The sequence below is a fragment of the Tyto alba genome, unplaced genomic scaffold, assembly GCF_018691265.1.
Source record: "Tyto alba isolate M040663 unplaced genomic scaffold, T.alba_DEE_v4.0 Super-Scaffold_28, whole genome shotgun sequence".
In the NCBI taxonomy this organism is placed as follows: Eukaryota; Metazoa; Chordata; class Aves; order Strigiformes; family Tytonidae; genus Tyto; species Tyto alba.
Genome location: NW_024881302.1, coordinates 5,992,599 through 6,020,120, shown reverse-complemented (window position 1 = coordinate 6,020,120; position 27,522 = coordinate 5,992,599). Strand labels below are relative to the sequence as shown.

The 27,522-nt window shown below is 37.8% G+C and overlaps 1 protein-coding gene across 2 annotated transcripts in view; it reads right to left on the bottom strand.

Annotated features, from left to right (window-relative positions):
• Positions 1-27,522, bottom strand: part of MAD1L1 (mitotic arrest deficient 1 like 1) — a 378,475-nt gene that overhangs the window by 342,613 nt on the left and 8,340 nt on the right. For both annotated transcript variants that reach the window (XM_042798366.1, XM_042798365.1), the window contains exons 7-9: positions 27,252-27,382; positions 25,891-26,005; positions 24,922-24,983 (exon numbers count right to left, since the gene is read on the bottom strand). In XM_042798366.1, the coding sequence (XP_042654300.1) occupies positions 24,922-24,983; positions 25,891-26,005; positions 27,252-27,382 (308 nt within the window). The remainder of the gene's footprint in view (positions 1-24,921; positions 24,984-25,890; positions 26,006-27,251; positions 27,383-27,522) is intronic.

Sequence of the window (27,522 nt, the reverse complement as noted above, 5' to 3'; positions counted from 1 at the left end):
AGATACCTGACAAGAAATTTTAACTATGGAAGTGCAAGACAGAAGTAAAACTAAATACAAAAACAGGCACTTCGTCAACTCTGTTTGGAGGACTAAGTTTTTCACTGCCTTTATTTTAAAATTAATTTTCCTTGAAACTACCAAATTAATAACACACACTAGATTACTCAGAATTACTTATTTGTGGAAGTCTGTTAAATTAACATTTCTCTCTATAGTTTTCACTAAGTATGAATATATGATGACACAGAGTTGGGTGTCTCAACTAAGTCATACTGAATTGAAACGGGACATTCCCAGATTTTGCCACAGCATTTTAGGTGGCTTCCTAAAGTGTTTTACACTTCAGCATAATTAACTGACAAAGACCAGACACAGAAGTCTTTACTAAAATGTATTTTAACAGAATGAGGCACACAAAGGGAAGACATATCTGCTGTGTCTTCAACCAAAAAAAAATTCCAATGTTTTTTCCAGGTTTTTTGTTTGTTTGTAAAGGTAGTCTCCTAAAAATATAAAATTTGGATTTTATTCTTTATCTGGTTTTATAGTACGCATAACAAACACAGGATTTTTAAATTATCCTCTCCCCAAGAAGGACCTTTTCTACTTTTAAAAAATAATCTTCTTCCTAAGCAGGAAAACAACAGCATCTGAAGAACAAACACATAACAATAACATGACAACAACAGAAGATTTCTGGAAAAGCATTTTAGTTGTTTTAAATATTTATCTGTGATTAGAAAAGCTATGGAATGTCTGCAATAGTCTCTTCCTGTATGTTTGAAGTGAGACTCCCAAACATCCTTTTTATATATTTGAGCTCTACAATTGCTTTAACTCCTCTAACTCTGTTTTACAGGACTCCCCACTTATTTCTTAAACTTCACCAACAAGTCTAAAAGCAGCTCAGTTCCTGTGATGACTTGCCCTCCAAGAAAGTATAGCAAGTAACAATAAGCACAACAACATATACAGATTTCCCAAGATACAGCTACACAGGGTCCTTAAGTTTCATTTGGTTCTGTTAACCCAAAGTTTGTATCAGAAAACTTCATCTCTCTCAACATCCCTTTCCCCTCAAAATATGCAACACCTCCCTGGGAACAAACCTTAGTTCCCCTTCACCAGACTAGAGGAAAACATTGCCACTAAAAATGTGTTGACCAGGTCTGGAAGATCTGAGAGTTAAGTGTCACAACAGTAATTCTCTTGCAAAAAAGCTCCTTCAGGCTCTAGTCCAAGCAGTTACACCTATTTGTTAGTATCTTCATGCTTACCATCCTCCCTTTCTATTGCTAACTACATTAACCAAACTGGTAAGGAATCTGCTACACATATTGTTCACAAAAATAAATTCTCATAATTTCCTAGGCAAGTAGGACACATTCAGTGTTTTGTATTACTGTGATTAAAATGTTTTGAAGAACAATCACATTTATTCATTCAAATGAAGGTGCTAAGAGCTGTCAAAAAAGCAAAAGTAAGGTATACCTTAGATTGTTTCTCCAATAAATTGCATGCTTAATATTTTATGTACAAAGTGAACAGAAATCTGAAGTGTAAGCTGAAAGCAATAAGCAATCTCAGCTTCTGAGGTTCCCTTCACTTCGAAAAGAAAGCAAGCCCATTTTGGTGAACAGACAGAATCAACAAATCCAACTGCTCATTACCGAAGCAAATATTCCTATTAAACACTTGAAGCAGAAGAAAAACTTATTTGTAAGAAAGCATTTTAAGTGTTCTGACAATTCTAGAGACAATTGATATGTCTCTCTTGAAGCAACTGCAAATTAGCAATTAATCCAATCAAGCCGTAATTTGAAGAAGGGAGAGAAAAAAAAAAAAAAAAAAGAAGAAAATGATCTTAGATTCCTGTCAATAGAAGTCTTGGGACTTTAATTTAATGAAAAAAGGTTTTTTCCTCCCAAAGTTAACGATATGGCATCATAACAACTAAACTTTAAAGTTTCAAGTTTAATTTCTACTTTAAAAGATATATTTAAGAGCTGAACAAGATAAAATTAATCTTACTTTTGAAAAAAAATTTATAATTTCACAGGCATTTCAACATTCCAAACTTCTTTCACATCCCTTCCACTGCTCTAACAGCAAGCACAGAACAAATCACTGACACTTCGGAAGCACACACACTTTCACTTACAAGTGAAAGTCCTTAATAGGCTCCAAGGAGAGGGAATGTATACATAGTAGTACCAAACCTGCTGATTTGGAAGATAAGATAAAAAGAGTCAGGTGGGTTGTTTTTTTTAATCTTTACCCAGAAGTCAGGTCATTGTATAAGGAATCATATGACATGCAATTTAGAGCTTTGAGAGGTCACGATGAAACAAAAGCAATTTTCTATAGTTTGATTTAAAAAGTGTTTGAGTACATGGCTGAGCTTTTTACACAGCAAGCCCAGAGAGCACTGCCTTTGCAAAAGGGGTCCAGCTCACACAAATCATCATTGTAGACTTCCAGGCTTCTCCCGGTGCAATTCAGTGAGAGCAGCAGAGCAAATCTAATTGCCTGCTACCACTGAAGTGGCAGTCACTGGCTTTGCTTGGTTCATTTTCTGCCACTGAAGGTCTGAATCAGTTTGCTGAAATTCCCCCTTTCAACAAGAAACTGTTAACTGCTTCAGCTGTCTTCTCATCAAAACATATCCTCAAGCTCTCATTGAGCTTACAGTGCTACACTCTGTGAGTCAGGTAACATCAGCCACATGGAAAAAGCAATAAGGGGGCTCAAGGGTGAGACACGTGAACTGTCAGTCTGCTCAAAAACTGGTGAGAAGTCAGGCTACCTATGCTGCAAGAGATCCACCATCATGTCATCATTTTGTTTTAGTACTGTCAAGACTAGACTTCATTAAGAGTCAAAACTAACCTATGCTTTAAACAAAAAAAGATGTACTATCACAGAGGAAGTACTTAAGTAGCAAGGGAAACAGAGTTAACTAGAAAACCAGAATAAACTATCTTGACCTCTTACTAATGACAAACACATCCCTGCACAAGCTCAGTCTGTACTGCTGCTAACCCACAGGGATGTCTTTTAGTTGCTCTGTTGTTTCACATTACAGCACTAGGCTGACCGCTTGGTACAACCAGAGCAAAATATGCTTGGCTCTCCACTCAGCTGCCATTCTTTGGGTTTGTTGGCACAAAAGCCAATGATATGTAGCATAAATAAGGAATTCAAAAAAAAAAAAAAAAAAAAAGTGTTGACTCTTAAACGTTTACTTATTCTTGACATTTTCAAAACAATCAAAGCACACTATGCCATGCCCTGTTCCTGACTGTCTCCTTAGACAAAACCAAAAAAAAAAAAATCAATCATCTTGGTATTATAATACAGATGAAACTAATTCCTTCTTGTAGCATGCATTGCTATGCCTGATCCCACAGGAAAAACGAACGGGAGAGATAGTCCACATATTTCAATCATGCTGTAACACAAAAGGACTTTAATTTGGCTTAAACTCAGTTGCATAAAATGAAAGTTTAAAAAGGCAATGATAAGCTATTTAATATACAACTCAAAAAACATGGAGTGTATCTGAAAAGCTATTAAATATTTTCTATCCTATGTTTTTCCAATATAAGAAAACAAACAGTTCTTAAGGTCTTCCCTTTTTTCTTTTTTAGGTTATCAAGGAAGCACACCAATTCCTAATGTACTTACTAATCCATAAGAACCAGTGTCTTTGAAATGCTTTCAACCCATTGTTTGGTATGATGCAAGGAAAATCCTTGGTCTCTAACAGCAGAGACTTCCTACAACAGCAACAGGATTCTTCTCAAAGGCAGACAGCACTGCCCACAGCACTGTTATTCTCCATCACTCTCTTTTCTATTTATTGACTGTATCTCATCACTGCTCTATTTCTTATTAAAAACAACAAAAAGTCTTATATTAAGGAGGGCAATACTTAAGTATCTTTAGGATTCAATCACAATGAGTTTGAAATTCTAAACCAATTATTGCCTTATACTACTCAAGGCTCTGCGGTGACATGTGTGGATAACAGTTCGTTTTGTTTGACTTTTCCCAAAAAATGCAACACCGATTAAAGATCAAACAGAACAGGAAAAAAAAAAAAAAAAAAAAAAAAAACAAACCAACCAAAACAAACTTCTAAAGCACCTAATAGCTATTTACCAGAAGTAGCACAGTAGTGAAGTTGGAAATTACCATAAAGGATTTTCAAAAATGGCTGTTGCTGCTCACATACCAGAGTAGATATCAGCACAATCATCACAATTAAAAAGCAAATGTTTTTTCTCAATTTGCAATTTAATTTAGTTAATGTAATTATATCTTAATGATGATGCTGAAGGAAAATTATTGTAGCATATAATTTCATACCTACTGCCCTTAAGATTTCGAGCACAAAATGTAAACACCTCTAATAATGTAATGTTTCATTTTACTGCAGTAGCAGCAGAAGCTATTTTAAGGTCTTTTACCCCATCATGAAATTAGTTTGAGAAAAAAAATAAACAACAGCTAAAGGGAAAAATAATGCCGCAAAATTAGTAAAATAACTTATTTTAGGGAGTCACGACTAGGATAGTTTTTCCTGTAGTTTCCATTTGTCAGTGGAGTTGGAACAATCACCATGACAGTCCAGAACTGGGCAGAGAGCATAGTGTGAACTATTTGCCGGGAAAAATTAAGGTTTCATAAGGGGGCTGGGGGGTGGGAGGTAAAGCAAACTAATCTAAAGAACAGAATCACAGCACAATATCAATTATTTCTTCTAACCGTATGGGTATCCTAAGATTTTCAAGGCATTTGGATAATTGTAAGTAATCATAAGCAAAAAATTAATATCTGAAAACAACAGACTGATATACAAAGCTATGCTCATTGGAAACAAACTCTGAATAGACATATGTTGTATCTGTCAAAGAGATATTATTCAACAGAGGATCACTGGAAACCCTGAAAACTATTCCAGGGCAATTACTGGGATTACACTAAACTGGGAAAGCATCATGACAGCCAAAATAAAGGTAATAAATAAAACTTCCAGAACATCAGGCAGAAGCTTTTTTTTTCTAAATTTCATGTCAATGAATAAAAGCCAGTTCAAAAACTTGCTCCTCATGAAGCTGAGGGCCAGCAGGGATGGCTGGTTACAATGGAAGGATCTCCAGTGAAAAAAACTTAACTCCTCCACTTTCAAAGTAGGCAAGAAAGTTTAGGCAAATAAACATACTGAGTTAGTAATCCTGACATAATTTTACTGAGCCTCTGCCAGTTCCATGCGGCTAGGTCACTTCCAAGACATTTGAAGACACTTTGGACCAGCCTAGAAATCAGGCAACATCAGCTTCTTTTCAAGGGGGAGGGGGAGGCAGGAGAGGAACAACACAAACACCCGAGAGAAAAAAAAAAAAAAAAAAAAAAAAAAAAAACAAACAGGAAAACAACCCAAAAAAACTCCCACAGCTCACATGTATCCAACATACCCTTCTGGCATAAATTCTACCCACACAGAGATCACTAATACAGAGACATCGTTTTTACAGATAACCAGGGCTTCTGTCTGATAAGAAAGGGAGCTAATACTGCAACCAAGACTAAGTACTGACAACATATGTCTATTTGACTATTTTACAGATTTCACTAAATTGATAGTCTTGTTCTTTTGACACCTGCCTGAGATAATCCTTGCAGAATATTAATTTACCTAAATTCTTGTATTGTTTTAAACATCTTTACTGATCGCATTGTTTTCCCAGTCTCTTATCAGCTGAAAATATTAGCCAGCAGTAGCACAAAATCCCTAAACTTGAGCAAGAGGAAATACTATTAATGACTGCCTACATGTACTTGTAAGACTCTAGACCATATTTGCAGCTACTTTTATATAAAAGTGTTTTGAGATCCCATATCTTATTCTTATTTACTTCACATACGTCTTCAATCTCACAGCAGGAATGGCCTCTTTAAACTACAAATTTAACCTACAGTAAAAGTTATTCTAACTGCTTTTTTAATATCATCCAGTAACATCAGTCACAGGTAAATTTATGATGACAATTTTAGAAAGAATGAAAAGCATACTGCTTGTATGTTCAGCTGGAATACTAAATTATTCTTTCAGACAGAAAACTGAGGTTAAGCCTGTTGCTTCAGTTAATTAAAAACTATCCAAACTCAAGTAAAGATTATTTCAAAGCTTTTCACAGCAGATGTCTCACCTCTGTCAGAGGCAGAAAGTAAAACATCCTAGTTTCAGCAAATGTAAGAGGTTAAAAACCTTACTGAAGTACAGGAAACACACAGCTGATAAATGATTATATGTATCATGAAAATCAATAGGGGAACAAATAAAGTAGAAAACGTCTAAGGAAAATGCTTGCATTGCCCGTAACAGCATATTCCTACAAAATACTAAGATGGCACAAAAGGCATCTAATTGCCTGCTGGAGATGGAGCCACTGGGGCTCCATTCATGGTGGATATATCCAGTGCATAATACGCTTGGGATAAGACTAGATTTCCCTAGAAACCAGACCAAAGCAAGACCTTAATTTTAGAGTCTGAGGCACAAAGGGTTTAAGCAATCTGACCAGGGACACCCAAAAAACTCTGTAGTTCAACTCCAATGTAAGAAAATTTAACCCCATATTGATTTAAAGGATGATCGAAGGTATCAAGCCTAAGAGCTGTACCCTAAGTCTTTTGTTTCTTAACTTGTAAAGCAGTCAAATATCAGTATGCAACACTATTTTTGAATGTCGCACTAATAAATTAATCCTAAAACATGAGTTTAAATCCTCACTTTTTGTTTAGTCTAGCCTCACATTTAGCTATCACATCATTTCCCACTGAGTTCATTTACCATTCAGAGCCTGTTGCTCCATTACTGGTTTTAACAAATCCATAAGCACGTGAGCTCACTATCTATAACCCTCCACCATCTGTCTCAGGCCTCCTCACTTAATGAAGTACATTTCTCACTCAGCTGTCCACAAACTGGCAAGTGAGCTTAACTTCAGGAAAACGAATTACACATGTCCCCAGACACATGTAAATAAAATGAAGAAATTTCAGATTTACAGTGCTGCCTTCAAACCCTCTCCCCCAGCTCAGGGAGGATTAAAAAGGACTTCAAAGAAGCCTGAGTTCCAATTAAAACACAGTGACCACCCTGGGGATGCAAAAATATTCCTCTGATTAGTGAGATGCGCTCTTTGAACTGTTTAGCTAAAAAAAGCTTTCAGAACTTTAAACAAATGCAGTAATTCTCTCATTTTTTAAAAAAAAAAAGTTTCTAAAAATTTAATATTCAAAGTGAAGGACAAATACCACTTCAGACCAAAAGTTTTATGGAAGCCCATCAACAGATCAGATCTAGGCAACTACTAACAAACATGAAACAAACTGAAACCTAAACATTGCAGTCCCAGTACAAACCAGATGACACAAATCATTAGAAGAACTCGAAGACTGTCATTGCTGCTACGTGGTACAGGTACTCCAGTATTACAGAAAGATGGTACAAAATCCCAATCCCATCAACCCTCAGACACATCAATCCCACCTCATTTTGAAATTCTGTTTTCTTTCCTTAACATCCAAATCTCCTAAACTGCACATATAAAGTGCCTCATATCCAATTCCTTGGAAACACCGTGACAATAAAACACTTGCGCTCCACACTGGCAATAAGCACAGATTTAAATAAAATGCTCTTCCTATGCTTCCTATAAAAAAAAAATAAAAACAACGCAAACCAAAAAAACCCTCACCCTACCCCATCAGTCTCTCATTCCCAAAACCAGACTTGGATTACACACTCTGAAAGTTTTAACATCAAGAAGAATGATGAACATAAAGAACGAATGCTGGGAAAATAACAGAGTCTTAGAGCAGTCAAAGCAGTCAGAGCTAAGTGGATATAATAAACCTGCCTGTGAAAGCCAAACCCCAATCACCATCCTACATAAATAATGAATAATTCATGTCGGAAGGAAATAGAAGCAGACTTTAAGACTTGTTCATAGAAAGTTGAACTGCTATAGTGTAATTGCATTAAAGATGTAAACAGTGGCATTTCAGCAATTACTGTTCTCTTTTTGCCAGCTTGCTCTCAAGAACCAGTACATCAGCTCAGCTGCCTGCATCAAGCACAGGGTTCAGAGCAGCCAAAAGCAATTATAGCTTCCCTGTGTCTCTGCCACAGGCTCCTGTGACTGGGATTAAGATAAAGACTGGATTGTTGTCACAAATATTTTGACACCACCTTGGCTTACTACTATCACTAAATTTTAGCCACTTTCAATGCCTGAAGCTACTGGAGGAGGCACTAATAAAATTAGGTGATAAACAGTTTCTAAAATTTTAAATGTATTCACAGAAGAGAAAAAGCTCCTATTCTCTCCATTAAAAGAAACAAAAAAAACAAACATCCCTGTTTCACGCCACTTTTGCATCCTTTCTCGCGTGCACATTTACCTTCAAGATCTCATTTCATCATGCTGTACGACACAGCATACAGGATTACCCACAACCAGTTACTTTTTCTTTGGTGAACAGATAGTACATAACCAACTGGACAACTAAAGAGTTAAAACCCATCCTTCTAGAAGTCTTCACAATGTCTACCCCAAGATCTCCTCCTCTTAGCTCCTCCAGAATCTGCAGCTTCCTGATTCTGCTCATTGATGGCCCAACTGCAGTTTTGTACAACAGCTCCACACTTGAGGAAAAATGTGCATTAAAGAGTCCTAACTTCTCAGATTCTACTTAAGCTTGATTGGAAAGCTACTGCAAAGCATTTATAACCTAAGAGTAAACGGAGTCCTATTTCTACAGTAAGTATTCTATAACTTGGATGCTAAAGGTGTCTACTTTGGACAACAGTTGCAGTGAGCAAGCACAAATGAAAGCCGCAGCCATTAAATCACAAAACAATTTAAGTAACTGGTACAGAGCTACCTCAGTTAGCTTCTTTCCTCCTAATCTTGTCTGAATTCTCAAGTTTTCCTGCTACGTTACCAAGAAAATATTTTATTTACGTTAACCATTCTGGTTGACAACTTCATTTGCCAGCCAAAAGCATCCTCCAATCTCAGCTCAACCCTCCTTCCTCTGCTGAACCACAGCCTCCCTCATCAAACTCCCCACTTCAGAAGCATCTAAAAGAAACTGTGCCAGAATTATGCAGTTCTTGTAGAACTTGATACCTCCACTATGTTTCGGACTTAACTTTTATGAAAACAGGATTAAAATGAAAACACAAAGGCATATGCAAAACAAGTCCCTCTGCTCAAAAGTAACTTTGCAAATGCTTACAGAACACTTGGCCACATTCTGAGTATTTACTTTTTGCAGAGTCATGTATCAAGTCCAGGATTTCTGAATTGCCAAAACAATTTTCTACCACATTTACTATAATTTTTTGACAAGGAAAAAAAAAAAAAAAACCGCACACAGCATATGACAGAGAGAAGACACTTAAAATTTTGTAACTAATGCTTATGTGTGCAAAGAGCTTTTTGTAACCCTGGGTAAGAGGATGACTGACCGAAAAAAAAAAAAAAAAAAAGCCGCCACATCTTTAAGTTCTACCTTTCATGTAAGGAGATGAACTGTTCAATCAGTGTGAGAAACTAACAGAAAGATTCAACAGTACAAGCCTCCCCATGAAACCAATACCTCTCTTCTGCACAGGCATCTTGTTGCCCTCTGCACCTGCTTCAAAAAGCTGAAGTCAGACAAGCAGATACATCCTCCACTGACACTCCTTTTTCTGTAGAGGACCACTTTCAAAATCCTGAGGGAATGGGCACAATTACTGTAGTGAAAGATTCAAATATATTCTACAAGCAAACTTCTTCCTTCAAACCCAGGGAATTACATAAACAATCACAAATCCCATGTGCACATTCACTACAGTCTATAAAACTATCCATTTTTTATCAGGCTTAAAATAAATGCTCAAGCATACAACTTCTCAGAAGGAAGAAATGGGAGCTGCCTATTGATTTTGTAACAGGGCTATCTCAGAAAAGAAGAGGAAGACCACAATAGCTGAAACAAATGTTGCCCCCCCCATATTCTCCCTTCAGAAAGCACAAAGGCTTTAAATACATGAAACCATCTCAACTCTGTAGTCACCCCCTGAAAGGCCATCAACTACCTACATTGGGCTGTGTGGAAGAGAGGAATAAAAATGAGACAGGGTCAAACCAGCTCTGGCATTAATCTGAGGGGAGAGGGTATATTTCAAAAGAGGGAGGGGTTTTATTCTCACCATCTCTCCTCCTCCCTCACTCCCCAGCAATCGTCATGGCCCAAAGAGACAGCAGAAGATTTCATTAATAAATTTATTTCAACTTTTTTTTCAATGGTGCTAAAAGTATATGCAAATCCATTCATAATTAGGTTTAAAAATTCCATTTCATGGGATAATCAGACTTCAAAAAACTCAATTTTAGTTTTAATCAGATTTTAACAAGGATATTAAGTCCATTTCGTTCAGAAGAGGGAGAAACGGTGAATTTAACACAAAATGTATTCAAGCTTAGCCCTAGGAGATAATTAAATAAAATTAATTTGGCAAGGGTTGTCTGTAAATGGAAACGCTCCAGACAGCAGAGCACGTTTCTGAAGGAAACAAAAGCAGTTCATTACTGTACAAACAGATACAAAGCTTATTGTTCAGACAGAAGGGAATTGCAGCTCTTCCACAACAGCAAGACAACCTGAGCCCTCAAGCTGCCTCTGACAAACGCAGCAGTTTGTGGAGAAGGTAGTTATTTCTGTCTCGTTTCAGCAAAGTCCCTTAAACTACCCTAACACAGCAAGGATGGAAAATGAAGCGGACAGCATATACTAACCTAATGATTCCAAATTATCAAGCACAGAAAAGGATAAGAAACAACCTAGTAAGAGACAGCTCCTTAAAACTATGAAAACCCATGTGCAATTTGAGGCTGTCAGCAAGATTCTTGTCAGAAACAATTCCATCAAATTCCACATAGTGATTTAGTCCCTAACACCATAGATCTGAATCCCAACTTAACACTAAAAGCATCCCATTTATCTGACAAAATCCATGGACTGATTTGGAAGCTAAAACTTCGGTAAGTTTCTTGATGTCCTCTTGACCTTTCAATTCTGAAGGGCCAAATATTTACTTTGTAGCCCTTACAATTTTAGACATAAAAGTGTGGTTCTTTAAACACTGTACATTACCAGATTTGTCTGACACTTAACTACTAACATCATACAGTACTAGAGACTGTCCATGAAAGTCACTTCTAGCAAATACTTAACCAACATACATCATGAAAACATAAAACAGAATGGCTGACTATAAAGAAAAAGGGACTAATTTGCATCCACCAAACTTTTCCCCAACATTGGGAACTCAAGATTGAGCTGGACAGGGTGCTGGGAAATCTTGTCTAAACCGTGCTTTTGCCACAAAAGGTTGGACCAGATGATCTTTGAGGTCCCTTCCAACCTGACAGTCTATGATTCTGTGAAACTCTGACCTAGATACAACATCACTGAAAACAACAGTACAGGGTACAAGAAAGAGACAAATATTTTAGAAATAAAGCTATTTTAAATATCTAACTACAGCCAAAAGACTGACATTGAGAAACAGTACATTTATCTTTAGCAGCTATCATAAGCCATATAGACAGGAGCACAGGCATTTTCCAAGACCTAAGACTACCCAATTGGAAAAAAACTAATTCAGAGCACTTTTTCACTCTTCCTCTCTACCAGCCTTCCAAATATATCAGCTATTACAAAGTGCCAATTGCATTTCCCCTTGCCAGCTAGTTGAAGACAGCCGAGCCGATAGTTGTTCTGTCACCTTGACAAGTGGGCCAGCTATCCAGAAGGCAGATGATGTCTTTGCCAAAGTCACACGGGAAACCATCAGGCCTAAATGAAAGGCTTGTCACAAAACAGGCTTGATGCCAACCCTGGCTCCTAAATTTGCAGAAATCCACCTGAAGCCACAAAGCTTTAACACTGGGAATACAAAGAGCATACCGTCAGAAATGTTATTTGCAAAGGTACTAGCAAAACTGAGTAAAAAAAAAAAAAAAAAAATCATAACTAGGTTAAAGCATCATCTTCTGAACCAAGCCAATAGCAGAGCTATGAAGTATCACTGAAAACTATCCAAGCTAATTGATGAACAGCTGACTTCTCTAATTGAGGATACTGATACTGAACACATTCTCAAAGCCAAATATTTCATTTCTGCCCTTCTTACAAAAAATAATAGGATTTCAATCCCTCACTGAACAGCTTCATGTGTACCGCAGAAAGAGAATGTTTGTTTCATTAAAACAGAAAAGAAATTAACTTGGTCACCAGGGTATAACTCGGGACAATCCAGAATTTCCTATTTCTTCCTACCCAAAAGATTGATCTTCCTTTCACTACACTATTCATATCAGAGTATCTCTGGAAGAGAGTTTAAACAAGTAATGAGAATTCAAAAGCAATTCCAGCAAGAACAACTTGTGCTAGAAAATGGTTCTTGCAATAGCTGCCCATTACACCCCACAAAGAGGCATAGCAATTATTAACTTTGTTGACAAGAGAGTTGAGAATAGCATAGAGAAAAGGAGTTGGTAAGGATTGAGTCAAAGGGATACTACAAAAGGAGAGAAAAGTTGCTTGAGATCTCAAGTAAATACAGTTCTAGAAAAGACAAACTGTACCCATGCTGGAAGGTTAGGCTTTCTGACAGATTCTATTCCCGCTTATAGTAAGAGGCAGTAAAAGTTGAGAGCTGCTTCAATGTGCAGAGGTTTCTAACACACTTTTCCAAAATGTATCACCCTCTTACAAGAATACCATTCTGCAACAGACATTACTTCATTAGAAGAAACATTTCACTGCCAGGTGATGACCAAAATACATGCAGAACACGTTTTAGTGCATCAGGAGCCACTAGGCAATTAAAAAAAAAAAAAAAAAAGAGCAGAAAAAAAGAAAAAAAAAAAAAAAAGAAAAAAGAAGCTTTGACAATGCATTCCCTGCATTTTACAATAGCGGCAGGGAGGGAAAGAAGGTTCCATACACCTCCACCTCTTAACTGCTTTGGCTAGATAGAATAGTCAGACATGTTTTATCTTCTTTCTGCTGAAAAGGCCTGGCTCCATTTTCCACAAGCTATTCTTACCTCACAGAAGGCTTAATTTGAAATCAGGAGCCCTGAGCTCTTACTTCAGCTGTCCAAGTCAGCACTTTGAAAATAACCTCCAGACACTAACTGATTCCAGGTGTTCACTCAACACAGGGATCCACTCAGCCTCCAACACCTCCCATCTTTGCTTTCAAAATGGGAATCTTTCCAATTATCACAGGCCCAATTCTCATGACAGCCTGGTGCAGTGTCTGCTCTCATTCAGGCAGCTCCCTTGAGGCTGCTCTTTCTAGCTTATAGTTCATCCTCATCAGTTCAAGAACAGAGACATACACCAAACCAACCCACATAACACACCTACCAGCACAGTACACATAGGAAAGAATAGCCACACAGTAAAATTAGATCACAAGGTTAAGAAAAAAAATACTTTTAGTTTTGTCTCAAACATAACTGCAAGAGAAAAAGGCATCTTTTATATGAAAAGCAACAATTTAAGAAGCTCATTTCTCCAATATTTTACAACTTTGTTGCATGGTCTCAAATATGAAAGATAACTATCAAAATAAAACATTTTTCTATTTATTCTATATACATAATACTTATTATCTCCCATCTGCCAGAGCTCTTACTTTTAAAAATCAGGGGGAGGGAGGCAGACAGCAAATAAAAATCTTTATGCTTAAGTAAAATCCATGCTGATGAGAGTTAACAAATTTTCATTCTAAAAGTCTGCTTCATGTCTTGCACATTACTCTGGATTCTCCTATCTAGACAAGGATACTATTGTCTCTGACACTGGACCAGAAATGGATTAGTAAAGAGTCCAATCCAACATGGCAATTTCTGTGCTGTAAGTTATTTTAAAGTAACAAACAACACTTACATAATCACAGCTAGTTCAAGAGAATCTTGAGGCACTTATCACATTAACTCACTAACACTTCAAGTTCACTATGCCCTTTAATACATGTTTGAAAACACTGTGCAGTGCTTTTACAACTACAAGCCACATTAATTTTTTTCTCTCCAAACAATGCACGCACAAAGGTATATTTACAACATATTCCCTTTAATAACGCAGCATGTGAGGAAAGAGAATATTGCCCAAGTAAAGACATGCTTTGGTCAAAAATATTCACTGGCAAAGAGGTCCCAATGGAGGAAAGATTGAAGCTTAAGGACAAGGCTTACATAACAGTATCACAGCGCATTTGAGCTAGCTTGTTGTAACTAGGAGCATTTTAAAGATGCTAAAAATCTGACACCGTTTAATGTTCATACATTTCCAATTTTCTCCTGCCCCATCTTGATGTAGCTATGCTAGCTACACTATTAAGTGCAATTAAAACTGAAAATTAAACCTTTCCTGGCTGATCCAAGTAGAGAATTCCCCCATACACTGATGATAAACCAAAGACAAATATTTAAAATAGCACCTTCCTCGCTACCATCAGAAGTGTGAAGCCTTGCTCTAGGCACCGATGAGGCTAAGCACTAACCAGGAGTGAATCATTTTCAAAACACCATCGAGACAACCTGCATCAAATAGGCTCAGAAAAGCTTCTCAGACAATACAAATCATACTTCGGTCTTATCCACACTGGCAGATAAACTCTTCTTAATAGCTGAGCCCATTTTTCAGCAAACTGCTTATTTCTCAACATGAACCAAGGTCAGCTGTTCTCACGCTTCAGATCCCTGTCCACAGTTGTTGTTCTGTGTGGGCAGGAAGATGGACACGGTCTACTTTTATTCACTAACCACCACCCCGCCTCTTTCCCAACTGCATTTTTCAGAACCCTGGTATTAAACAATGTCTGCAATTCCAAACTAAAATATACCGCTCCACTCTTCCTATTCCTGAGCCCATTCCTTTGCTTACAGATTGGCACATACACATTCACATAAAAGTGGAGCTGAAAAGGATCTTTTAGTTTAGGTCCTGTCTAGTCCTTTGCTACTATGAACTCAAGTGATCTCTTCCATAACCTTGTGGAGCTTTAACTTAGTAGTAGTAATTTGCATACTTCTGATTCCACTAGAAGCTGAATTTAGAACTTAGTCTTTCTAAAAGTTTGAACATCCTTCTAGTTGTATTCATGGCAGGGTTACAGTGATTTGATTTAAAATCTAACACTAGTCTTTAGTATAGACAGTTCTTTTTTAACTGGTATTGATACACCCTTCCTTCTTCTCCCCTCCAGCCACTTATTTCTTGACAGCAATTACATCTCCTGGCAGCCTTTGCTAGCAGAGGCCAGTCGTTCTCTTCACCACTGATTCAGGTGGCTCTCAGGCTCCTACCAGCAACCTTTTTCTGCATTTAGTTGCCACTATCTTCCCCCACAGCAGGTGATGAGAAGTCTGAGAAGCATTTCCCAGGCCATCTACAGAGGCACTTGAACACTTTCACCTCCTTGGAAGTTCTTCTCCGGGTGTATCCTAGGTGTGATAATTAAGTCAACCTGTTGTAAACAAGTACACAGCCCTTTTTCTAGTCCTTTCCACTGCACGTGCTACATTTAACAAAAGTCTGTATTCAGCTCCAAATTCTGTGGAGCCTTGTTCTTTGTTTCACTGCATTTTGTCCCACTTCTTCACTGTAGTCCTTAGGGTCACTCAGTTTTGCATATCCAGCTTTTGTTTATTTATGAATCCTCTGAACTTGGCATCATTAGACAAGTTTTATCAGCACACATCAAATTTCTGCACCAAAACCATTACTAGAAATACTAAATAAAGCAGATCCTAAGGCTAATCTTGGAGGAATTCTACTTATCACATTTTCCTTTCAACAACCCCTGCTTAAACAATTCCTTATATACCCTACAATTCTTCTATTAATTTCCACCATCTCCTACATGGTTTATACTTTCCCAAGTGGTTCTCTTGATCAAATGTTTCAGTGAAGTTCAAATAAATTAGATTTATCGTGTTTCATTTGATAAGATAATCAATTCTCTAGACAAAGAAAGCTGTTACGTTAGTCTGGCACAATCGATCTTGGTGCTCCTTGATCCAATGAAGAAGGCAGATTCCTTGCCCTGTAGATAAAGGCCATGCCCACTGGTACAAGGGAGTAGCACAATACAATACTAACTGAAGCATTTTGGTTTGCTTCTGTTTAGAAAAGGCACGTGCATTGCTATACTAAAACAAAATCATTCTCAATAAGCATGTACATATTTACATTTTTGTTTAAAAGTTTCCCTGCAAAAACAGAACTCTGGGGATACATGAGGTATAATACATGGCACATCTAAGGGAGAGGGAAGGCATAGCATGTCAACAGCCCCAGCAGAAAATTTAGAACTGAAATACTGAAAGATGCTAAAATGGAATTGGAAAGGTAAAATTAAAAATGAGCTAGAAATTATAGTGGTTATTGGGTTTGTGGAAATGACCAAATAAGAGGCTGAATAAAAATCAAGCATGAGCATTTGAGCTCTCTGACAGTAGCAAACCATCCCCTTGCTGATTAGTCTCTGCTATTTAAATGATAATTTCACTTTAAGGCAAACAGGACAGCTTAATGTAAGGAAAGTGGCTCTTTATAAAAGTGTCTGTATTTTTGAAAGCTTCTCCTTCACAGCAGAGTGAGCACCTAAGTTCAAGCCATTTACACATAACATGGGTCACTACACGCTGGAAGAAAGCAAACTACTTTTACCCAACTGTTTTTCAACAGCTTTTCAAACTCTACTTGCAGGAAATACAGTAGCAACACAAAATGAAGTGTCTGACTGGGGAGCCCCCCATGCAAACAGATCACCTGCTACACAGACGACCATACCAGCACACATTTCTAAAATTACCCCTGTTCCTGGCAGAAAAAGAGCCTTAAGTTTATTGGTTTGGGAAGTGCAACCTATATTCAAGCTGGGACAACGCTCTATATTCTGATAAAGAAAGTCAACTGAAAAAGAAGTGCTATTTTCCATTAAAAAAATAAAAGGAATCATTGCAGTCTTCACTTACAAAATAAAGTTCTTATTCCCCTAGTAAGAATTGTCCATCTTTTCTTTGATGTCATTATTCTCCATACAGTTCCTGTAGGCAAACTACTGAAGTGCCTCAAATTATTCTTCAACAAAGATGACGGATAGTGTGCTAAGCTATTGTTCAATAGTTTTCTCCTTCTACAGAATGCTAGATCTGTGATCCTGGAAAGACAGTTTGTTTAACTGCTCCAGAGCTTTGAAATGCAAAGCAAGGACAGACATATTTTTGATGTGAGCTTGCTTACTTCTTACTCTGATTCTCTGATTTTACATTACAGCCTCAGTCTGCCTACATGTCAGGTGCTCATCCATTATGTTTCACACTCTTCCTATCTTTCCTTTAGCCTCGAGACTTATTACTCTGATATATTCAAATGGAAATAAAAGTATTAATGGCAGCGGAGAAAGAATACTAATATTTTTGAACATCAGAGACAAGTACAGCATTTTTGAAGAAAATTAATATTGGATAGGAAAATATGGCAGGAAGCTTTGCCCAGCATTTCAGTGAAGAACTGGCAGAAACAGACCTACAATATTTTAAGAAACCTATGAAAAGAGGCGCAGATGGTTCCATATTAAAATTAAGTGGATCAACATCATGAGAATAGGAGAAGACTAAACTTTGGCTAAAGCACAGATTTGACATCAGGCTTCCAAACATCACATTTAAATACATTACTCCCTTCCAACATCCAAACATGGCCTGAAGTCTCCCAAAACTGCATTCCGACTACTCTGAAAACTAGAGTTTCAGATTTTGAGATGACAAAGGAACAGTTTCTCCCCACCGTACACAAAAAGCATTCTGTCAAGTAAAGCTAAAACCTAAGGCACTACAGAAAATGAAAAATAATGGACGTTTTAACATAACAGGGTAATGAAGAACAGAAGAGCTTAGAGCAATACTCCAGCATATGTTGCATGTCACATTCAACAGGTGACAGCTTCCTCCAAGACTCTTCTATGTAAAGAATGGTGGCTTCAGTGCACACACCGTTGTTGTAAGACAACCACAATTAGCTTTCTCTCAAAACTCTTACCTCAATCTCCAAAGACAAAGATCCCCTTTGGAACTGTTCAGGTACTTCTCTCTCAAGATTTTAAATGCTTCTAAAGCAACGCTTTCATCTTCTACACATATTAAGTCTTAAAACCACTGAGCACCTAACCTTTATTTCTAAATAAACACAATGATTATCTTCCTCATCCCTTCCAGCCATGGCTGCTCACTGCCACTTCCTCTGCCCTGCTTTGGAGCAGCACAAATATTTCTGCACCCACACAGTAAACCTGATGAGGGATCCGATCTGACTGAAAGCTGGTTTCCATTCCAGATTACCTTTTGCTGTGCAGGACCACCTTTCAGCTGCAGTGCTCACAGAACCATAAAGTACCAGGTAGGTACAGAACATTTTCACACAGACACTTGAGTCACAAGCCCCCTGTGACAGGAATGGCAGAACCACTCTAAAGACTAACTTGCCCTGGCAGAACTATGCAAAAGAAATTCACACGACATTAATCCCTGTGCAGAAGCCAGCAGAAAGCCCTATTTTGAGGGATTTTGAGGAATATTAGTGACCTGCATACATTGGCCCTCTGCACATAGTGAATTCCTTAATATTTATTAAACCTTCAGCTTCAGTGGAAGGCCAAATTTTTTTAAGACAAAATTAAGCCCTTAAAATTAACTATAAAATGCAGTACTATGTCTATTCCAGAACAACAGCATATAATCTTTCCAAGAGGTAAACTGAGTCATAACAGTAAAAGTTTCCCTAATAAACTTTGGGGTTTTGTTTGTTTTTTGTTTACTCGTGGGTTTCTTTAATTAGTGTTTTCCCCTATATAGTGTTTATCTCCCTTTTTGGTGACCTGGAAATTCCCACTGTGATGAAACAGCTTATGTTACACTGAAAATCTCAAACAGAAGTCATGCAATTTTCAGTATGTCCACAGATCATAAATTACAATTATTTACATAAAACTTAGATGTACAAAATGAACCTTCAATATCCTCATATTATGCTAATTCTAATTTTCTTCTCCAATTAGGGACTTAGCTCTAAAGTAAGGGGCCACCATTAGCCAACCCAAACCTACCCCCTCGCCCTCCCAAACACAGAAATTAGCACTTCAGGTCAGTGGTACAGTTGGAGTGCAGTCAGCATCAAATGCTTTTAGTTGGGTCAATTTCTTGTTTGGTGACAAGATACCAGAATGCTACAATAGGCTACTCCAATAAAAATATTTGCTCAACTATGCAACAGTCATGCCAGAACTGTGGCATTACTGGAACTAGCAACAGTAACCCCCAGTCCTGTCTTGATTGGTTGCAGTTAATTAAGTATCCAGAAATACATACGAGCAATTCAAATTATTTCAACATGCACTGCTTTGTATATCTGTCAACAGATTTTGGTTTGCCTTTTTTTTTTTTTTAACCAGTAACTACTTATTCATAATGGACATTCAGAGAAAGGTAAATTACTACCTTGTGAGAAAGGAGAAGATTATGAGCTTCATTCACTACTGCAAAGATATTCAATGCCTTGGATGGAAGAGAGTGCAGAGTAGCTAAGCATAGTTAATCAAGATTCAAAAAGGAAAGTAGAGAACTCCAATATTCTCCCTTCTCTTCTATTCACTGCAAAAAAAAGAGCACTAATCCACCACTAAATGCAGAATCAAGAAATCTGATTCCCTTTCCCCTTTCTCTCTCCTCCCTTCCCCCCAAATCCAAAAGCAGAATCTGCATAGAAGGACTTCCCGTACCGAGTGTAGCACCTGTGTAATTACAAATTACAACTGTGCTAACCACTGTACTAAATAGAGATGCTTGCCACTTAATTAAACCCTTTCTTAGGGAGGAAATGCATACACATTCACACTATCTCCTCTTCTTAATTGGTCTCAGACATTGCAGGAAGCTAGTCCCCAAGATTTGTCAGCCAGCCAGCCCACAGATGTTTCAGAAAGAAAACCAGGTCAGCATTAACAGGTTCACTTCTTTGGCTCTAGGCGACAGGTCAGCAGATCAGTGTCTGCTGTCTGCAGCTGGCAGGCTTCACTAAGTGAAAATGGTCCTTAAGCACTGGCCTGAATTCCTGTCAAATCTGCACTTCCCTTTACAGGCCTGGACAGCAAGCATGCGAAGCAGCTACAGCAGCTTAATGCGATATTGTCACTGAAGCCAACTAAATTTATCCTTGCAAATTGAGGGATGACTATATGTACTCTCCCAACCTATGCTTCATTAAACTTAAGAGTCTCTTCAGGTCAGCCTTACAGAGTAGGCATCAGGGGGCCAAGGCCTGCTTTCCAATATGATGCAACCCAAGAATCTCCATGACCATGACTGGAGCCTCCAAGCAACACTGAAGACTCCAAGCATGACACTTTTCTTTCTGATATGTCAACCTCACCTTTAATTTCCATACTCTTTTCCATGGCCCTTCAGAAAAGGACAGATGATCTCTCCATTGCTTCCCTGTGATGGGCATGGAAAAAAGGAAAAGGATTCTGAAAGTAATATGAACAAAATCTTTTCTTCTATCTTCCACAAACACCGAGCCTGAGCTGACAAGACTATCTGCAACTGAAAATGGTGCCCCAAAAAGGAAAGACCTACTTAAGTAGATCATTATCAATATATTTGATCACCTTCCAATCCTTGACTAGTCTAACATCAAAAATCTATCACTGATATAAAATAATTCTGCTGTGTATACTAAGATCTTTGAGCCCAGCAGGTGAAAAGGTAAAAACTTCATATAATCACTACTTCCAATTTAAAAAGCCAAAAAAAAAACCAAAACAACCCACACATCACACATTACTATTTAGTCTCTCAAAAAAAAATAAAATGCTTGGACTAAAACTCCTCTGAAGCTGTTGTTTGTGGTCCACCTGTCGGCCTTCACAAACATGCATAACTTTTCAGCAAAAATTCAACCTTTCAGAATTTGCAATCTTCTGTCACTTAGAGAAATACAAAGGCAAAGTTAGCATTAACCCTTGTCAGCTGCTGTCAATAGCTATCAGTATCTGACTTACTAACTGCCTCATCTTTAAAACATATATGATGCATCATTCCATACTCCAGGGTGTATCTGTTTATGGGTAGCAAAATCACCTGGCTAATTCATTAGAGGACAAAGGCAATACCAGCCAAACACAGACAAGCAGCAGCAAAGAAGTCTTATTTATATTAAAAGCTCACAGAACAAGAACCCTCCTTTTTTATTTGGGTATCTTCTACATGGTACAGACAGGAAAGTCACAAAAGTAACAGTGCTGCTCTAGAAGATGCAATTCTAAAGCTTGAGGTGGAGAGAAAAGAATCAGACTTTAAAGAGCTCCTATTAAACAAGATAAACTGAAGAATATATGGTGTAAACATGAAATTTACAGAGCTGGTTGGAAAAACACTCTGTATGCCATTACAGAAATATGCACAAATCTTTTTCATAACAAGTGACTACCCTAAGTAGTGGACAAGGAGACACTGATTGCATTAAACAGATTTTTAAAAGATGTGATAGCAACAATGAACAATTTTCCTTCGACTAATTGATCCTTATCTCAAGGTTCCCAGTTGATGCTTTTTACACCAGGCTCAGCCTGCCAGACTGGAGCAGAAAATCAGCTTTTTCCAGCAGCAGGAGAAAGGATGCCATCTTGTGGGTGGTTTTGCATACTGTCATCCAAATAAAGCGCACCCCTCTTGCACACAACCTTCCAGAAATATTTTTCTGTTAAAATACATGTTGTTTAATGGCAGTCAAGAAGATAGCTGGAAAATATCTCTAAGCTCTAAGTCCAGCTCTGAAAAAACAACCAAGTCTTTCATAATTAACATGGTCAACAACTCAATTACACAAAGACTGGAATTTGAAGTAGTACAAACTACATCAGCACATCCTGGAGAGGCAAAGTACAAGAAACTTGTTTTCTCAACACAACTCTTTCCTAATAAGTGTCCTACAATAGCCATACATGAGTAGCCTTCTCAAAGAGAATAAACTCCAAAGTAAGACAGACTTTTACTCTCAAAGCAAGAATTTTCAAAACATAATGTTTTTCCTTTTACAGTTGAAACCAAATCCTACTGGAGGAATATCAAGTCAGAACAACACATGACAAATATATGAAAATCCCTGACATAACAGTAACATACAAAGAAGACCTACAAGACAAAATTACATCCAGAATAAAAACCAGAGACAGCTATATCAGAAAGTAGGCAGTCAGAAAACCAAAATATCAAAAGGACATATAATCAAGCACAAAAAATATTATGTAGATTCATAATGTGTATAAATGAACCTTACATAACTATGGTATTATTTTACTATCTGGGTATTCTGCAGCTTACAAGGATATTATATAACGCTTGTATGATGCAGGCGTAATTCCAAGGGCGAATTCTGGAAAGAACAATGTTCAACAGCGATGCAAACACACTGACATGGTCTAGAGTTAAAGCTGTCTCTGTTTCTACAGTTTATAAGAGCAAGAGGAAACCCCAGGAGCTTATAAGTGGAATCCAGAATTAGCAAACATAAGATTAGCCTTTGATTATATTGTTAATGAACTTGCTTTCCCCCCCAAAAGGTGAAGCACTGGGTGAATGCTTAGCTCTTCCATTGTTACCAGAAAGAGATCCGTACCAAAAACAGTGGGATTACCACTACACTCCTAAAATCCACACCTCCTTTCCAAATATTATTACATAAAATGTCACTCAAAGGTCTGGTCAGAAGCCAATCTGACAAAAAGCCTGCTGGGACCAGGCAATCAGTGAACAGAAACCACTGAGTGAAGACACAGAACAAGCCCTATGGAAGTGCTGGAGGAAATGAAAAACCATCCGCTCCTAAAATGCCACATGCTGTACACACTTCCCTTACATTCTCTGCACCAATCAAACACGCAGTAAGAAAAGATGAGAAATCCTAATGAATTCCCTTTTTCCTTGCTTATCTAGTTATTAGGAAACAGCACATTGCTCTGGCTCTTTGGGACAACCATACAACTTGTTCCTATTTTAAGAGATGGGCAATTAACTCTTCTCAAACTTTCACCAACAGCATACTCCAGGAACTTAACTAGGACAATGATCTCTCATCATCTTCATAACCCTGACCAAAAATTTACATGATTCGTGCTGTGAGAAGTCTGAGCAACAACAAAAAAATAAAAAAAGAAGGGAGAAATCATTCAGTTCCACTTGCTACAACTGCATGCAAAAGATGATTTTTTCTCAAGAGCAATTCCCTTTTCTGTATGAGAAGACACCATTAACAGCACTAAACAATATGGCCCAATCAAAAACATAACACTTTACAGTGAATATTCTGATTTTAAATGAAGGAGTTATTAGACTTCAACAAGCAGAATCACTTGGTTCCATTTCTCTCCCAGTGTGAAATTACCTCATTAAACCTTTAACAGCTTGAGGTAAGTAAAAAGCTTTTACTCCACTGTCTGTTAGAACAGGCTTTGTGAAAAGGATTCATGCTATTTCTGTCCATTCCTTGCCATAGGAGATTTAGCACAATTCTAACTTCATCTAAATGCATGTATCCTCAGCAAAAGCAGGAGAGAATCTCAAGCATGCTACATACTAGCACGCCTGTAGAAAAAGGTCCATTATCCTCATTAAGCAGAAAACACTGGTAAAATTAAGGATGCTTTCCCAAGTTGAACACAAGTAGCTGTTACATGAAGCAATGTGCCAAACCATAGGTGCACATCCAAACACTCCTCCTTCCAAACAAACCCAGCAGTGTGCAGCCATCGCTCTCTTGTTGGGCACATGTAATGAATGGAATAAACAAACAATTGGTAAAATTAGGTTCTGCAGCTCATGTTGTAGTTCAGGTATTGATCCAGTATGAAAGGTGATCTGTACTGTAATACTCATATCAAGACAGGTATTTACAAAGAAGCATCTCTCCTTCTAGTGTAATAACAATGTAAATATTTAAAGAAAATAAAGGAGTGCTGAAACACGACACACGGAAGCAGCATAGCTACACAGAAAACCTCCTGAGGTGGAAGAAAAAGATCAGAAGATGCACTGTTTCCAGGCCCTTTTTATACCACATACATACCAGAGACCCTAAAAAAATCTGGTTAAGCGCTCCAGATATCAGCAAGAGTTAAGTAACAGTACAGAAAGAGACTAGCTGGTGTTCCAAAACACCACTGGTGAAGGTAAGGGGTTTTTCCCCCCTTTCATAAGGAACTGAGTTTATTTCACTTTTCTTGTTAGATAAAATAATTATAATAACAACTGTTCTTCAGCTGCTTTAGGGAAAGAAAAGTCACAACATGAGCTGGAAGTTTATTTTGAAATCCAAATTTCAGAGGAATTTACAATTTGTGATAAGTAATACACCTTCTCTTCCTTGGACATACCCTAAAATTCTTACAAGTTCACTTATTAAGCTAGCAGAATCTCTAACTAAACATGAATGCATTGCTATATGGAAGGAGCTCAAAGAACTCAAAACTGAACCTTGGTCTCAGAGACATTGGTCAAGCCAACTTGGTGAAAAACATCTGTTAGTTCCCAAAGATACTTTATAACAGTGTGTCTCTTATAGTTCTTCTCATATATAATAAAAGGTACTGGAAGAGCTTCCACATGAAGAAGAGACAGAAAGAAAACATGACTAACACACTTCAGAGGTCAGATGATTATAAGGGGAGGCAAGTTGTTTAGAAGTTTTACCGCCCTCCAGAGCTGTGAGCACATACCTGATATTCAAGCCAGTGCTCTGGTCCAGCTTCTCCCAGCTTTTTAATTTCTCCAGAAGTTTCTAAAGTAGAGATCAAAAGAATAGTTAGAGACATATATGAATGCTCTAATGGCTCATTTGCCACACAGTTTTCTCATAATCTTCCATTCAAAGTCAGTGTGTGTCCTTCCTTTCCTTCCTGGGAATTTCATGATCTTCTAATCTAGCACTTTTGGTTTGTCATTCTCCAGCCCTACTATAACACAGAAATCATGTTACACTTCAGCACCATAGATGAGCAACCATCACTGTGCTTGACCTTGGTAATCTGGAGTCTTGGCAGCAGAAAACAAGCTGTATTCTCAGCACATGTTCTATAGCAGCTGAAATGCCTATTTCTCCTTTTCTAGTTTCTCCTATAGCTTTTTGCTTGCAGTCAATACCAAGACAGTAGCATCTAAACCTGATCAGATACCAGTATAGTTCTGCAGATCAACAAGTTTAAACAGTTGGGTTAATCTCTTGACAACTCGCTGTATGCTTGATATAGCGTGGGAAGGAGGCAAGACAATTTTATTCATCTGGGACCATGTGCTGGCCCTGCTAGCACTGGCAGCAATCCACGTGTGTATCAAGGTTATTACCACACGCCTGTTTGGCAACACCATGTCTGGGCAAAGCTGAACACCAAAGAAAGCATTTCCAGCAGAAGAAAGGTAAGAGAGAAACAGCAAGGCCAAAAAAGACACTGTGATGAGATTGTTCTTTAAACAAAATCTCCAGCTGAACAGCAAATATCCTTTTTCACCTTCACTGCCACAGCTCCCCTCATGCTGACATTGAAGTTCGGGAATGCCTAGTTCAAACCCATTAATTAAAACAGGTATCATATCTCAACTAACACAATACAAGAAGAGCCTAAAAGACAGTACAGGCAACAAAGAAAATCCCTGCTCTGCTCATCCACCAAATGTCACCAGCTCCTCACCTCATTTTCCAGTTCAACGGTCACTAGCTGTGCTTGGACTTTCTCATAGCGTTCCAGTTTTCTTTGGAGACCTTCTACCTCCTCTTTAAGCAATCCATTGTTCTCTTTCATTTCCCTATGGTGAAGTAAAGGCAATGATTAAAGAGCCATGCAACTCAATTCACTCTCACAAACTTCCAGTTACACAGATAATTACAAGGGAACCATATGACACAGAACAGAGGTTATGACATTCAGTTGACTCACTTCTACAACCTTTCTTGCAAAGCCACTGCTACAAAAGAAACACAGCTTTATTAACTTGGTTTTTTTTCTACTCTAAGTGCCATCCTAATTATGTCCAAATAACCTGAAGTTTTGTATCTGCTTTACTGATTGACAAAACAGCGTGAAGGGTAGCAAAAAACTCCCAACGCTAATCTTCATTCAGGCTGAATGCAGGGTTGGAACACAGCAAGCAGTAGACACTCAGGCTTTTTGAGTATTCTGTGATGACTAAACAAGCATTGAGACTGCTTGGTTTTACTTTAATAGAGGTGTGCAAGGGTGAAATAAAACTGTTTTTAAAAAAATTACCTTTAATCTGTTGATATCATGTTTCTGTGCACAAACAACAAGCATGAGAAAAGATTCCGAGATAAACAATTTAAAATGATAATGCAACAATACCAAGAACAAAGCCAAGGGAAATTACTTAATTTTATAATAGAAAAAGCTGGCAAGATCACTCATATAATTTAGGCTTTTTTTTTTTTTTGAGATGCACCAGAAGATGGAAATTAAGCTTACTCTAAAAAAAAAAAAAAAATCTTTAAGGAAAGTTATTTCATAGTACACAGGAATTTAATTTTTCAAATTAATTTCCACTTCAGAAACCCAGAAGGTCTACTCTACCAAGGGCTACATCGGAGTGCTTTAGAATTTTAAACAAAAGACTTCCCAAACATTATGCTGGAACAACAGGCTTTTAAAACAGTGGCAACAGTAACTAAGTAAAACCAGTTATTAAAGAAATGTTCAGCTGTCTTCTCTCTACAGGGATTTCTTTCCCAAAGCTGTATAAAGTTCATCACTATGTTTAAACATTTAATTTTTTCAAACAAACAGGTATCACCATCCAGAATAATCAATATTCATTCTGTGAGGCTCTCACTGTTCAGGAAGATTACGCAGACTGTGTCAAATCCTCTCATCTAGTAAACATCACAACACTGTTCAAATCATATGCACTATTAATATGAAATATTTAAAGTTTCCCATAGGGAAGCCCAATAGAAGGATTTGAAAGTGCATACAGTGCAATTGTAGCAGGTACAGGAGAACACAAACTAAACTTCTCAACAACTGATCCCTCCTTTCACCTGAAGTAGGCATTTTCCTCCCTGAGTTGGCGCAATTCCCGCTCCATTTTTGGGAAACGGGCCAGTTCTGCCTTCATGTTCTTGACAATTAGAGCATCATGTTCCTGCTGGGAGAACTTCTGTTCCAGATCCTGGAAAACATGGGATGACAAGGGGACAGCAATGATTAACCTGGAACTTATAAGAGCTACTTCTCCATTGACCTTTTTAAACTCAAATCAATGACTTGAATAAAGTTGGAAGGGAACTCAGTAGGTCATCTGGTCCAATC